This window comes from Lycorma delicatula, chromosome 4 (genome assembly GCF_047948215.1).
Source record: "Lycorma delicatula isolate Av1 chromosome 4, ASM4794821v1, whole genome shotgun sequence".
In the NCBI taxonomy this organism is placed as follows: Eukaryota; Metazoa; Arthropoda; class Insecta; order Hemiptera; family Fulgoridae; genus Lycorma; species Lycorma delicatula.
Genome location: NC_134458.1, coordinates 60,128,408 through 60,145,552, shown reverse-complemented (window position 1 = coordinate 60,145,552; position 17,145 = coordinate 60,128,408). Strand labels below are relative to the sequence as shown.

Here is a 17,145-nt window from a genome sequence, read left to right as displayed (position 1 = left end):
TAGTATGATAATCCTACGGAATTGAGATCTAAACGAGTTTTAAAGCCGTTCTCTTTTACAATGGAAATGAGAAACCAAGCAATTTCTCTTGCTTATGCAGCACAAATTAAGGAGACTTATGACAATGTAAAATTTTTTACTGACAGCCATACAGTATGAAAAATATTCTTGGCACATATATGGAGACCTGAAAGTGGTAGCAATTTTATTAGGACTGCAGCTTGATTATACTAAGTGCTATTGTTTCTTATGCAAACGGGACAGCAGAGATAAGAAAAATCACTACATTAAAAAAAGTAGCGGAAGAGAGAAGCTCTCGAACCAGGTAGTAAATTTTATTTGTTAAATTTTTGTGAATCCAAAGAATGGTTTCTTCTACCATTACTCATAAAACTTGGTTTGATGAAAAATTAGGCTATGTAATTCTTTAAAAATGTCAAGTTTTCTTTAAATCCTTTACTAAAAGAATTCTGCTCTCTATTCGATTTTGATTGGCAGATTTTAAATCGCCGCAAAAAAATATTATAATACCTGTAACAGAAAAAACTTCTTTTTTTTGTAAACCAGTGATAATTATCGAATTACATTATTTCGTATTTAAGTTATTTTCAGATTTATAATATGACTGGGCGCATGCTCGCGATGGCGATTTAAAATAATTATTTGAAAATAAGTTTAAGTATATTTCGATTACATAACCGCATACAACGAACCCCCCACTTACTAATGATCTCATTACGGTATTAGTACACTTGTTTCCTTCAAATGCTTCTGGAGGGTAAACGAAGACATATCTTATTGGTGTATTCCAGCACAGTAGTGTTTTAGGGCGGCGAAGTAAGTCTGTTCAAAGTGTACCATGTCCGTTCTTGCAGATCCTGCCTTTACAGCCATAAAATTTTATTTATTAATAAATGAACGTCTATTTCAAGCGACGCGGAATGCCCTTAAATTTAGCTAAATTATGTTGCGGATAATATGTTTGATAGTTTAAAAACAAAATATAATTTATCTATTATTATCGTATGCTTTCGCACATTAACAGCCGAATTTTAAGTACTATATCATTATTTTTTTATAAACGAGTGATGATGCACACGAATCGGAAGACTGAAAAAAGTATTATCGTAATATGTTATCTCTAAAAATCAACGTTACCTACTGAGACCTTGGAGAATTTAATATCCATTAAACAATTTTATTTTCGTACTGAATCTTCGAGGAGTGGTTTCCGAAATCTGTTATTCGCGTTCGCAAGAAGAAAATTCATTAATTGAACTTAAATCAATATATACTGATCATAATTGTGATATCACAGGTACATACATGTTTTTAGAAATTCTGAAAGATTTTTCAAAGAGTTTTCTAATAAAAAAACGCGTTGTAAAATGTAAGATTTCATGAATATTTAAAGGTTTTAATCGAAGGGAAATTTTAACGCTGGAATAAAACGGGACTAGTCCTAAAAGTATTATTTGATTTTTTATTTTTATTTATTTTTTGTAATACATAGTATATAAAATAAACCAGTAATCCGTATAAATGGCACTAACATTTTGAGGAAAGAAAAATCAAACTGTAAATTAATTGTCATTTATTTCTCAGTATTCCGTTCGACAATCAATAAATCCTTAAAACGTATTTACGCACATATATTTTGGCGATTATGGGAATTTCATTACTGAGACTTTTACCATAGGCATTCACATAACGAATAAGTTATTGATTTGATGCCGGTGGACATTTTATATTTATTATGAAGAGAAGACAATATTTTTATATTTTATCATAATATTTTTTGTGGCACAATCAGAACCTTTTCCGGAAAAATTCTGATAAAAGTATAAAAAAACACCGCCGGCTCGGTCAATTGCGTCCGCCTCTACCTGACTTCCTTTATCAAACAGGTCAATTGCGTCTCCGTTTCTGTTAACAATAAGATCGGTTCAACACTCCCACCCCACCTGCTTCTTGTTGTATTTATATAACAAGATGCAGTTTGTTCTTGATTTATTCCTGATTTAGTTGTTAGTAAGAGTTGTCAAACTGTGTGTAGTGTGTAACAAGTGTACTGGATCGATCATGGAAGTTATGAAAAATGAGAAGAATAAATCAATCTTCGTAGTTGATGGTTAGAAATTTAGATTCCACAAACATCTGATAAATGAAATTCAACGATGGGCATGCACCACAAAGACCACTTGTAAGTGTTACTTGAAAATTGATTTGGAATTTACAGGAAGTTTGCAAGAACACATTCATGCACGTTTGGAAAAAAATATAATTAAAAGATAAAAATTAACAATTTTTTTGAAAAAACAAGCAGCTGAAGATATTTCATGTAGGTCGTCAAAACTTTTACGGAGAGAATTGGCAAATAATGGAGACGTAAGAACATTATCAACAGGATACGTTGAGTTAATGAAGCGAGTAATTAGGAGTTCCAGAGAATCGATTCATCCAAGTCTTCCAAAACGTCGTTGTGCAATGCATCGCGCTCTGCAAGAAATGGAAATTTTCACCAATACTGGAGAAGACTTTATCATAATGAACGACCCATAAAAAAACTTGTTTCTCGGCAATAACAGAATGAAAAATTGCGTATGAAACGCCAATGTTGATGGTGCATTTAAAAGTTGCTCAAAAGTTTTCACAGATATTCGCAATATAATGTAAAGGGTGTGTATGTGCAACTAGTTTTTTTTCTATTACTGGACAAGGACTCTTGCCCTTATACCGAAATGTTCAAATCAATTGTCGCGAAGTGCGAATCGCATAATTTATCCCTTGATTCTGAGGGAATGTTTATAGATTTCGAATCTGCAGTACACGGTGGCACAAAAGTTGTTTGGCCTTCAGTGAAGATCAAGGATTGTCGTTTTCAACTAGGGCAGAACTAGTGGAAAAAATTGAAGCTCTTGGACTGTCTTCTGAATATAAATCGAGCACGGAAACTAGTCGTTTTTTGAAATTATTTTTTTCGCTTAACCTTCCTAAGTCCCGACGACATAGACGACTGTTTCACAGACCACCCAATAGCATTACAACCAGACGGAAAAGAAATTATAGGAATATTCAGAGATTACGTATTCCATGATTACATTTTCTCCTGATACTACGTTTCCTCCAAGAATACGGGCGGATTTCAGCGTTTCAACGAATCGTAAGACGAACAACTGCGAATCGTTTCACGCTCGATTAAATGCGCACTTCTACAACATATGCTCTCATCCCAACATATGTAATGTTGATGTTTTGAAAAATGTCCAGGCTGATACATACATCAAATTAAAAAGCAAAGAAAATGTAAGGCAATATAAATGGTTTGATGAAAAGGCAATGTATCTTCTGGAACAGATGAATAAATTCACCTAAATTGAACAGAATAAATTTGAATTGAACAGAAAAATTCACCTGTTCACGAATACAGTATGTAGAGGCTGTCTGAATAAGATTTTTATCAATAAAATAAAGTAACATGAAGATTGACATGATTACATTAAGCGGCTAGACAAACAGCAGCAACATATAAAATACATAGAAACAATAAAGTAAAAAATCAATTTTACAAAAAAATTGACAATACTATTTTAAGTGGGTAGACAAACAGTATCAATAAAAGAAAATGAAACATTGAGAACTGACAAAACTATTTCAAGTACCAAGACAAAACATATATTATAGTTTAGTTCAAAGAAAATCTACAGCTGATTATCACCGATAAATGTTAAATATTTATTTCCTTTTCACTGGGATATTAAAACATTAAATGATTAGAGGAATATACATTAGTATCTTATTATAAGTACCTTATTATTAGTATCTTATTATTATTATCTTATTATTATTATCTTATTATTAGTATCTTATTAGTATAAGATACATTAGTATACTTATTATTATGATCAATTTTTCGGAATAGCAAGATATAATTTCCTACGAAAGGTAAAATTTCCTATGAGAGACGCAATTGACCGGGTTCTTTTTTAGGCGGAAACAACTGACCACCGTTCAAAAACACGTGTCATGAGGTGAAGTTTTATATTTAACAAAAATGGACAATTCCACTTTAACTAATTAAATATTTAACCGCCATTTAATATATAATAATTTAGTTTATATTCGACTGTACTTGATTGTACTTAAGTATATATGTGTGTGTGTGTGTTCTCGGGTATAATAGACACAATTAAACATATCGTTAGTAAAATATTTTTGACAAAGGTCCATTAGATAATCCTTCATTACATCCACTCGGAAACAGAGAAAGTAAATAAAATGTTAAGCAGTCAGTTCGCTTTATATACACCGACAAAAAATAAAGAATAAAACATTTACAGCCGATTATACTAACGAAATAAATATTAAATTAATAATTAAAATAACAAAAACACAAATTCATAATAACAACACTGATAAACATAATTTTTGTTTCCTAACATGCGATACATGATTTAATCTGTTTTTTGATTCTGAAAACGAATATGAACTCAGAATTTTTTTATCACCCACCTTTTTTGAAAAACATTTAAATTTTAATTAAAGAATTTTTTTCATTTTTCAACGTATAGGTAGCATTTTAAGCTCCTATATTGTGTTTTGTTAGCTCATTTTTTATTGTTTAACTTTGTTAACATAATTTGTAAGTTATAAATAAGCAATACTAGACAAAGAATTAAATCATATCATAGTCACATATTACGACATATGTGCCTATGGTTTGGCGTGAACCAAAGGATCATGTAACTGACTAACTTTTGTTTAACAAGTCCGGAATTTCTAAAAGATCTAAACATACTGTAAAATATCCTTCATTGCAATCTGCAATCAGGCCTGTACCTCACAGTGAAATTATTCCAGTTCCTGAGCCACCTATGAATGTATTTTTCGAAAGCAGCGATGAAGAATCAGGCAGTACTGAAGAAGACAGCAATGATTTTGATTTTGAATTATCTTCCATTAAGCCATATCTTATACCACAAAGTGAATTAAATGACCTGGTTAGGGATTTAAATTTATCAAAAAATCAAACTGAACTTCAAAAATTACAAAAGTTTCGGGCTTTCAAAGCCGGCAAACAGAAATTTCTCAGTACTTTATAGATATAAATAATTTGATTTATTGCACAAATATTGATGAGCTTATGTTGCACTTACAACAATTTCATAAACCTGAGGACTGACGGCTTTTCATAGATTCGTCCAAGTATAGTTTAAAAGTGGTTCTACTACACAACGGTAACAAATATCCTTCGATACCAATCGCTTAAAAAACATAGCTGGAACATATGTGGTAATTTGAAAGTTATAGCTATTTTGTTAGTCACGGTGCAGTTCGGTTATACTAAGTATATGTGTTTTCTTTGCAAATGGAACAGCCGAGCTAGGGATAAACATTATATTACCGAAACATGGAAGAAACGAGACAACTCCAAACGGGAAAAATATTATTCATAAGTCCTTAGTTGAAGCCAAAAATATATTTTTACCCCCTCTCCATATGAAGCTAGGAATAATGAAAAATTCTGTAAAAGCAATGAAGAAGCATAGTTCCAGATTTTTGTACAACAGGCAGAAATTTCCGAATGTAAAAGAAGGAAAATTTAAAGGAGAAATATTTGTTGGTCCTCAAACAATAGAGTTGGTCAAAGATGATGCATTTAACTCGATGTTAAATAATGTAGAAAGTGCAGCTTGGGCTTCATTTAAAGACGTTTGCAAAACCTTTCTCGGCAAACAAAAATTCGACCATTACCAGGATATTTTTAATCAACTTCTTGCTTCATACAGAGCTATGGGATGTAATATGTCTTTGAAAATACATTTCCTTCACTCACGTCTGGATTTTTTCCCGGACAACCTTGGAGACGTAAGTGACGAACACGGTGAACGTTTCCACCAAGATATTTCGGTGATGGAACGCCGCTATAAAGGGAATTGAAATACTAACATGCTAGCCGACTATTGTTGGACATTAATTCGGGATGTGCCTGAGGCTATTTATAAAAGAAAAGTATCAGCGAAATCATTCTAACACGGGTATGGCCATGCAAAATTATAAATTTTACAGATTTTAACTATACTTTTCCTTAATTTATTTGAAACTAAAGGTGATAGAAAAATAGTATTTACAGATCTGTAATGTACGCAATAAATAAATTCAAGAAATAGTATCACACTTAGAGAAACATTATTTTTTTTTTTAATCTATCATTGTAATATTTCAATGGCGCAATAAAATGTAATATTTATCGAAAGGAAATTATGTATTCATATAGATAAATTATCGGTCAAGAGCAAAGCACGTTAAAAAGCAAAGTCAGAAGCGGGAATCACTTTTCATTTCGGTTTATGTAAACGTCGAAACTAGTATTTTTAATTAATAAATTATAACACAAGTTGTGGCGGATATTAACCACCGGTTGTCATAAAAACGAGTCGTAAACAGTAGCCCGGCGAACCGCGGAAAACTCATTTTCGGTAATTCACGAAACAAAATCTAATCGCATAACTTCAAACGACCTAAATTTTATGTAAGCTTAATAATTGTTCGGCGAGTTCATAAGTTTAATTGAGGATTATTAACTCGATTAAACGTCTTGTATTCAAATGATTGATTATTGTTTTTGTTGACTCTGACCTTATTACGGAATCATTTGGTAAACGCTCAGTTTACATTACTATGTTACACGTTATAATAGCGTATTATAGCTTGAACTCTAATTTGTTCAGCAGGCATATTAATATTCTTAATAGCAAAACCGACAATACACAATGAACAGAGAATATTTTTAAATTAAACGTAACAATACAAAAACTTTTGTTCAAAAAGTTTATAATGTGACAATATTTTTCAAATTTTTACAAATGGTTTGTAGTATTATAACGATGAATACATACGTACGCGCGCACAATACACACACACACACACACAAAGTGATGTGTACATCAACTGTGTGTGCAACTTAACCGTTGCATCCTTAATACTACTTCTTTATACTATTGTTAAAAATCTCCTTCGTGTCTCAGATGTGGAAATTCATTTTTATGTTTAAATATAAGTTTTTTTTTTTTAATCAAGATGATTAATAAAAAGTGCTCATAAAATAACTCGATGTTTCTACGCCGTATGAAAGCTTCATATTGATCTTTACACATCACTAAAACGAATTTTTTAGCGATACGAAGTTTGTTAACAAACGACGGCTAATTAGCGTCACGTAATATATACCCCATTCCCACTGTAATGATAATGACATTAATCTCTCGCAGTGGTGGCCTCGACTAGCTATCATTTGATATGCACTTCGCAATTATCTTGTAATTTAAAACCAGACGCACCCCTCGCACGATCATTCACGGCACAAAATCTAGTATAAAGGTGGACTCAGAGTGCAAAAACGATAAGAATCTTTTTTTGATTCCGCTACTGGATACTAACACAAATATTCCTAAATTCAATGTATAACAAAAATCTGGTCTGATGCATTTTTTTGGCATGTAGAAAGATGCTTTGGATTTGTCTGACCGTTCACGAGACCTCTAGCCTAATCAGATTGTACCTTCCATAAAACTATTGCTTAGACCCCAAAAAAGTCTTTTCTTTATAAAAAAAAAAATTATTTAATACCACAGCCAAATGAAAAAATTATTTTACAGTATTGATTACGCCACCAAGTTAAAGGAACTAGGAATCGATTAACTGGTATTTCTCCTTCCAGGATCGTCCTGGTTACCTAACTACATAGACCGGAGTATTTTCCTAAGAACTCTACTACTTATAATATTATTTAGAAGACCGTTTATTATCAAATTAAAGACTTACTGTATTAGATTATAAAATAGGTTAGAGGATGAATACGACCTTCTAGACGCTAGTCAGTCGTGCGCCCGCTAGACTCACACGTTAATTTACCTTTCAGTACATTTCAGAAGCGTAATCTTCAACTTAGATGAGAATAGATTAAAATGTTTCTGATCCGTTCAGCCTCCCAGACGGCCGAAGCCATCAGCGCTTTGTTCGCTCAACGCGGGCGTGAAGTTGCAAGTACTAAGAAAAAGCGATCGACCTCAAAAGCTTGGATGGTGATGCCCTTTAGGGGCAAGAGCTCCATGAAGTCATCGAGTGCTAGCTTCTGGTACGAAACCGCCTGGAATTTCCCTGACGACAGACATTTAGAGAGTTAGTTGCGCGGTTTTAGATGCAGCCTTTCTATTTGTCAGATGACCTTAGATGGCTTTGAGAACCTGCGGCGTAATAAACTAGAAACAATATAATTCCAACACAAAGGGAAATGCGGCCGATGAAAACAATACAAAAGGCAAAAATACTGTGGTAAAATACCAATAATAGGTGCTCTCCGCCTAGGACAAGGCCGTCATAATAGAGTTGTCGGTGCCGACTACCTTTCGTGAATTCTTATCGGCTCGAATTAGTAACAACGTTCATGTCTGTATATTTCCTTACACTTTCTTTGATAACTGCTTGCGATCGAGAAGACTAGGAAGAGGCTAATCAGATGATAATTGCTAATACCACCCGGACCGCCTTTTGCAAATACCATCTTAACTTGAACGGTCTTACAGCAGCCTGGAAAGCGGTCTCGGTCGAAGCGAGAGTACATCCATCGGAATCGGCTACACGAAGCTATTGATGTTTTGAGCTAGCCCGCTACCGTATATATAATAATAGTTAAGTGTAACCGAATGGGCCGCTGCTATGGTTGCTAGTTATAGATGATCTCCTGCACAGAATGTTCCCTGCTGGAGTTGAGGTTTTGGCATATGCAGATGATCTCGCTGTACTAGTTGAGGGCAGGACGGTAATTGAGGTCCAAGAGAGGGCGAACGCGGCCACTCAGATCATTAATGAGTGGATGATTTCTAGGGGTCTGCAGTTGTCATTGGAAAAATGTAGGTGTATCGCCTTCATTGGAAGAAGAGTACTGGATCCTATTACTATTTTCATCAATGGTAAAGTTATAGAAGAGGTGCATAGTTTGAAATACTTAAGAGTTACTTTCCAGAGGAATTGTAGATACACTGACTATATAAGTAACATATGTAGGAAGGCTGAAGCAAGTAAAGAGTCTTAACATTATAATGGCAACGCAGAATGACCCTAGAGCATCAAAACGTAGATTGTTGGTATCAACGATAGTATCCTCGTTGATGTATGCTGTTCCCGCATGGAGTCACGCTATAGATATCAGGTGTAACAAGGAGAAGTTAGCGAGTGTGCATAGGAGAGGGCTCCTAGGTGTGGTGGCCGCGTATAGGACAGTGTCCTATGAAGCCTTTTGTGTTCTCGCCGGAGTACTGCCGATAGACCTCATCGCGAGATATAGAGTCGAAAGATCGAAGGGCAGAGCAGATCAAGAGGCAAAAGATGGAGTCAATACTACTTGGCAGGAAAGGTGGACTAATAGCGGTGTGGGTCGCTGGACAAGACAACTCATCCCGGAGATCGAACCATGGATAAGAAGAGGTTTTGGCGAGATGGATCACTTTTTAACGTATTTTTCACCGGGCATGGCTCATTTAATAATTACTTAAATAAAGTAGGAAGGAGAACAGAGGCAATCTGCATGTATTGCGAAGAGATCGACGATGCAGAACATACTTTCTTCATATGTGAAAGATGGGCCGCTCTCAGATTTGACATGGCGATCGACCGGATGACTCCAGAAGCTATAGTACCTTTTATGACTAGTCGGAAATCCAACTGGAAGAAAATAGCGTGTTACACCAGACAGATCTTATCGCAGAAAAACATCGACGAAAGGAGACTGGGTTTTTGATTTAGGTTAGGAAAAGGAGGACAGCCTCAGCGGGGAGGGCCGGCATGCCGAGGTGTGTCGGTTCCAATGAGCCGCTGGGGACTCCTGGGGATATAGTTTAGGGAATAATAGAATAATAAAGCACAAGAAAAAGAGAAAAGTCCTCGATACCACGTCACGACACTCCAGGTATGGCGTGGTGTCTGAAAGGGGCATATAAAATAAAAGATTACTCTCAAAAAAAGCTACCGGTAGGCCGACCTGCCATGCCAGTATATAGCTGGTAGGCGGGAAGGCTTATTTGAGTATAGAGACACTCCCCTGGGTGGCGTAATACCAACAAGTCGGTCCGGCCTAGGGGAGCTGAGAGAAAAAAAAGAAAAAAAAAAGTGTAACGAATGATAGTTATAATAATAAAGTAGATCATTTTTTCTCATCGGTCAAAATTACTTTCTTAGCATAAGATCCTTACTGCAAAGTACTTTGAAGGATAACTTCATTTTTTAGTTTTTGTAGAGAAATGAATTTAATATCCGAAAGTTTACAAAAGGTTTCTGACGAGAAACGTTCATAGAAATAAAAAAATTGTTCCTTTTTTAATAAATTAAACTGTATGAACTAAATTAATACTTCAATCGTATTGAATCGTACTTCAATTGTAAAAAATTAAATAATGCGTAGTTTTTACAGCAATTTTATTCATCTACTATAATTAAAAATACATAAATCGGGAAAAAATAGATAAAAACAATAATTTCTTATTAAATTTTAATGAGGTTTATTTCATTCTGGCTGTTAAATGATTAGGTTTTTGGAATTTTTTGTTTTAATTCATTTCTACCGATTTACCCAACTACTGTAAAGTAAATGATAAGTAATACTATTTTAATAATTAAATAAATAAATGTTGATATTACGTTACATACATGCGGCTAGATCTTGAAGTTGTTGAAACTCTCCCGGTGACAATTTATCCCAACGTAGGGTCATATCTTCATCATTACTTCCTGAAACAAAATATAAATTATTTTCGATATATACTTTTTTTTTAATCGTATATATCAGATATATCCTATACATATAAAAAAAATTAGGAGTACTGAATTTCTTAATAAACAAACCGATAATGAGAAAACTTTTGTGGATAAAGGTCACAAAAAATCGTTCAAATAAATGGAAAGGTGTATTTCGGAAATCGTTTACAATATCGGCGTCGTCTGTAGTTTTTTATTTTTCAAATAGTATTGTAAATAATTTTCTAGAGAAATAAATTATACAATTTTCCGGCGTCGGACACCGATATAACACGTATATCAAAATAAAGATTTGAGTGACTCGGAGCAGTGTAATTGAATCTAGAACCGGTATTTTAAATAAACCTTGTTTTTTTCTTTTTCAAAACGTTTTTCGACTTAAAATTTTTGTCTCACAGTTTCAAAAGCGTTTATTTACCTTGTTCTTAAAATAAGTCAGTAGGCAATTAACAAATCATCCTACTGACGAAGGAAAAAAGAATGATAATACAATTTTCATCGATTGAGTTTAAAATTATCTACAAGTACTAAAAACAGATCGTACGTAAATTTTTTTGACGTAAAAAAATTAAGATTCGAGGGTCTCTCCTATACGACGACTTCAGCGAACGTCTTCCTATAAAACTCTATCGCTACGTATACCGTTCAGGTGTACGGTAGCCGAGCGCGGAAATACGAAAGCGCACGTACCGATTTAAACACTTCCGAAGCGAGCATTTTATAGTTAGGTAAAATTACCGGAAGCGCTCTTTTTAATTTGGATTACCTCTTGAACTCGTCTACGGTTATTCGATCTGATTTCGGATATAAAAGTTCTTCATATTCGTTGTAAAATTTTAATTCTACTTTATTCCGCAATCATCCTTTTGATGTTTGCGTTCGTTTGAATTCCAAATAATAAACTAATTTAAATGAACTCATAGGGTATTTTTTTCGAAAAAGTTAAAAATAGATTCCGATCCACAACGGCGCGGCGTCTCGGCAATCATATAAAAGGTAACCGCATTTACCTTCCGTGTAACTTGTCTTTTATGGAATATTTGTGTTTTAATGAAGCATATTTTAAGATATTCTATTTAACCGGTATTTGGGCCCCTTTTGAAGCGGGCTTCTTCACACTTTACTCCCGATGAAATTTATTTGAATTTCTTTTTACATACAACGGCAATTACACTGTAAATTTCATTCGCATCACTCGCATTATTCTATTGTAGTATTCAATTTTATGTTTATTCTTCAGCTATTAAAGGAATACGTTTTCTGTTTAAATTTTTATTCGTTTGTTTCTTTTATTTCGAAATCATTATCAGTATTACATAAAAAAGGCTACAACATTAATTTATCAAGAAAGAAGAAATATAATATTATTAAAAAAACATAAAATCCGACTAATAATTTTACACATCTACTTAGAAAATTATGAAAACCGAACAAAAAATAGCTAAACAAATTTTTCTTTCTTTTCTAATAGGCATTTTTTTGAATACACTAAGTTAGTCAGCGATGTTAAATTTAATTTTACTTCTACATTGTATGTTGTAGTCGGGTGCTTGTGTAGGCTATATGACAAGGTAACTTTAACGCCCTCCACTTTATTAGGACTAACAGGCATTTGACTACAATATAAAATTTATATTGTAGGTAAATTATACCACAAATTTATATTTATGGTAGACGGTCGTGGTCGGAAGAGGCCATACGAAGGCGATAGTAGGTTGTGTAAATACACGATGAAAATGTCTGCCGAGGCATTTGTATTGGTGGCATCCTGACAAAGGCCAAACTGATGACTGTGTTGTGTTATCAAATTTAACGGGTCTAAAAGACGACTTCCGGTAAAGCCCATCAGGACTAGGAACGGAGGAAATGGTGTGGCAAACGAGATCGTCACAACGCCGGAGGTTTCTTCTCCTATGGGAGTCAAGATGTATCCTGAAAAAATGCCTGTAAGAAAAGAAAGAAAAACTTGTTTAAAATTTGTTTATTCTTTTTTATAATTATTCTTGGTAAATGTGTACAATTAGTATAAAAACCCAGTTGGGTTTTTTTACAATGTGTACAAAAAGCGTTGTGCTACTTAAATAGAAATATGAATGTTAATGAATGATAATGTACATGCATGTAACTAATAAGTGTGCTAACCGCGTTGCATTCCTGTTTTCTTTTGCTGAGCAAATTTTACCCTTTTGTCTAGACAACGACGAATTTTTCGAAAAACTCTGAAGAGACAAAAAATGTTTATTTTTTTATCGTTTTATGGAATACCAACATTAAAATATGAAAATAGATTAATTCTTTAATTCCCTCCCTCTCCCCCCCTCAAACAGTATAGCGTATTCCCTTTTTGGTTAAGCGAATTTAAGGTAGCGTATGTTACTTTCAGTTCAAAGACCTGTTACTACGCAAAGGCTAGTTGTAATTGGTTGAATCTGCGAAGCTACAGAGGGGAACAAACATACAGAACACTTTACCACTCCTATGACGTAGTCGGGTAAAAAGAATGGGATAAAATTAAGGTAACTATAACCGGGTATTAGCTTATAATAAACAGTTATAAGCCGGATTGTACTAATGATAATCTGCCGTAACATATGATTAAATAAAAAACTCATTAGCATATCAGTAAAAATAGATCCATTTTTAATATTTAAAAATATTTTCTATATAAATATATATATATATATATATATACTCGTATATATATTACAGCTTTAATAATTTAAAAAAAGGGAGATATGTAGCTTGTATCGATAAGAATAATAAAACAAAAATTTATTTTAAAGCATTATTCTTCATATATATATCATACGAAACTAAACTTTACTAAGGAATTGTAATGAAAAAGACTAGTCGCGTTAAAATCGGTTGAGGGGAACTTCATTATAAAAGGCGTACCAGTATGTCACTTTCAGCCAGCGATTCTTGTAAAATCGATTACACGAGCAGTTAAAAAAACTCATATTTAGCTTTTAGTTCGTAAATAAAATAGATTTTTTTATAATAAAGGAATAAAAATCTGTGTTAATTAATTTTAAAAAATACACTATATAATAATAATATTTTTTTAGCTACTCCACCTCCCACTACAGAGCACCCTTTACCACCCTAAACGGACAGAAAGTGGCAGGTACCAGGAAATAACAGAGGGAATTTACATACAGTAAACAGCCGAAGCCACTAGTACTGCACGCTAAGAAAAGGAACAAACCCAAGAAGAACAGCGATCACCTAAAATGCAAAGCGACGCCGTCAAACGACAAGCACAGTCGAAGTTAGAATAAGATTCTCTTCAGATTATTCTTGAAAATATTTTGATTTCCTTCGAAGAAATCAATATCATTCCACAATTCAGACGCAGTACCAAGACATCTTCGATCCAGAGCGAGTGATCTCTGCATTGGGACAACCAAAGGATAAAAACTGCGCAATCTTCTGGTCGGTATTCTGAAACTGATATTCGACGCAACACCATCACCCTTTATGATATGACACAGCAACGCATCGTTGCTTCCTTCTTGCAGAAAAAAGCGGTAAATTATACCGGAGTCGAATATCATTAGTAGTAAGGTGATTTAACTCGAATTTATGATGCAACCGTGATGTGAAATTATTCTGGACGCCCTCAATAACAGCGTGTTCTGTTAATAATAATAATCAAAACCGCTTCTTATTATCTAAATTCTAATAGGAATGGGCTTTGACCGGTACGATTTATGCTTAATTTCTGGATCACTTATCTTCAGAAATAGCTTACGTAAAATCTATACGAGTAGAAAAAACGCATTTAATAGTCAGCGATTCAGAAAAGCCTTATGACGCTAATGCGGTGATTTATTTATCTAGATATAAATCTATTGGCATAAGAAAAGTTCAGACCAAATAAAAATATGTTACAGAAATTTGTACCTTTTATGCATATTTATTTAATATAATATTATTGTAGGTGACAAGGCGAGTCTCTGAGGTTATTACCTTTACCTCAGATAATGAGAAATTAAATATTATGATCAAGGAAAATAGTCTATCGACAGCGTCAAAATTTATTAATGCAACAATGAACGAACAAAGTAAAGAAATTATCAAAAGCAGACCGGCAAGTGTTTTTGCTGAAAAGAAATTTATTTTTATTAAATATAGGTCTAATAATTATAAAATAAATATAAAATGTTAATTTACAGTGAAGCGTTTTATGGTAGCAGAACACGGGCAATAGGAAAACTAGAAAGGAAAAGAAAAAACTTTTGGAATCTAGTGTTACAAGAAAAGGTTAAAAACTGTGATTTCATGAAATTCGAAACGGAGACAATGGGAAAGGAAAATACCCGTATTCGCAGTAGAATTTAAAAAAATAAATAAATTAGGTAAGACCGTGTGTTAAGTTATCCGATTTTAGTTGGCTCTATGATGACCCACCGGGTTGGTCTAGTGGTTAACGAGTCTTCCCAAATCAGCTGATTTGGAATTCGAGAGTTACAGCGTTCAAGTCCTAGTAAAGCCAGTTATTTTTACACGGATTTGAATACTAGATCGTGGATACCGGTGTTCTTTGGTGGTTGGGTTTCAATTAACCACACATCTCAGGAATGGTCGAACTGAGAATGTACAAGACTACACTTCATTTACATTCATACATATCATCTTCTGAAGAATTATCTAAACGGTAGTTACCGGAGGCTAAACAGGAAAAAGAAAGAAAGGCCAGAAAAAGTTGACTCTATGATAGAGGGATTTATCGAGGTTAAAATTGTAGAGGAAGCAAAAGTTCGGAATATTTGATGCAATAATATAATTGAGAATCTAGGATTTACTAAGTAAATCGAGGTAAAAGGTTAACACAGAAGTGAAAAGAAGGAAATTAGTAACAAGTCGGTCGAATAACAAAGTATAGGTCGATTAGCTAATGGAATTTTTGCAACAAAAAGCATTTTGGACATTCGGTAACAAACGGTATTAGGTACCGAGAATCGCAGTCGTGTGAAAAATTATTTGTAAATAAACGTGTATAGTTATAATTATTATAATTATATATAATTTATAAAAAGGTTTCTGCTGCTTCGGCGCGATATCACCTTTGATTACGATAACTAGGATTTTTCGTAAAATTATATATAATTTTATAAGAGTATACGATTTAGCTATAGCCGACTCCTGACTCCTTTCACGGATATTTACTGTAGAGTACATGATAGTTTCGATAAAAGAAAGATGTCGAAATAGATCTTCTGCAAGGGATCGTTTTGTTCCCTGTTTTATTCATTATTAATGCGAAGCGTTTGCTCAAATCGAACGTCAACGTCAATCGAACGTCAAAGAAATCGATCTTGATACAAAGTAAAAAAAAAAATTGTCAAAACTTTAATCCTTATCGCATTCCGCTTTTAATCTTATCGAAATCGCAACCATATATTCGTAAATTCGTAAACGATTTTGTAGCTTATACTTCGATCGTTATGTTCGATATTTTGTAATCGACAAATATAAGCTTATTAGATATTTTATAAAAGAAGAATTGAGATGAAAAGAACTCTTTCTCTCAAGAAATGATAGAATATGATCCCGTCTATGGCGACGGGAAAAGATGCAAACAGTCGTCCCAAGAGAAGTCTGGGGAACAACCGTAACGTCGCTTCCTCCTCTTCACTTATCTCGATTCAATAGCTAGAGAAGGGAAGAGGTGAAGATATTCTGTCTCGGTCTTTTTCATTTTCGTTTAATATGGAGCGAACTTAGTAGAAAACGAGTTTCATACTCGCAGAACCCATGCCATAATGACTTCTCTTTCTTGTTTTCTTGGTAGATGAGCGCCTTAATACCCGGTCGTACGACAAGTAATTCCTTGAACGTATAATGATATGCGCGTACGAGGCTAGCTACAAAAGCAGTCATTACTACTTTTCCGCTCTTTTTCACGATGAGAAGCGCTCGGAACGAATTTGAACATCATATTGTTAATTATACAACCGTGTTTGACCAAGAGTTTTGAATTATTATTCAATATTTCAGGCCCGGGCGATGATAACGTGAAAGCGTTTTTCGCTCTTTCAAAAAAATATATATTTTAGGCTAATGCCTGGTAAAGAACTTCCAATTTTATATGAAAACTACATCGATGCACTACCATACTACCTCGCAGACTTTGTATTAAAGTGTTTTAGAAATATTGTGATTTAATCCAACATGGAAGATAGATTCATACAATTGTATTTTCTTTTTAAATTTGATACTAAATAAATATATATCCGCTTCGGTACTTATTCGCTCTTCTGATGATTCTAATACCTCTGGCGAGCGGTGAAAATCAAGTTAAATATGAAATACATATAAAATGTATAG

At 33.7% G+C, this 17,145-nt stretch overlaps 1 protein-coding gene across 1 annotated transcript in view; it reads right to left on the bottom strand.

The window, feature by feature from the left end:
- The window catches only part of Dgk (diacyl glycerol kinase 1), a 258,461-nt gene that overhangs the window by 214,187 nt on the left and 27,129 nt on the right, over positions 1-17,145 (bottom strand). Inside the window, exon 2 of the mRNA XM_075361947.1 lies at positions 10,705-10,785. Coding sequence (XP_075218062.1) covers positions 10,705-10,768 — 64 coding nt within the window. The 5' untranslated portion in view covers positions 10,769-10,785. The remainder of the gene's footprint in view (positions 1-10,704; positions 10,786-17,145) is intronic.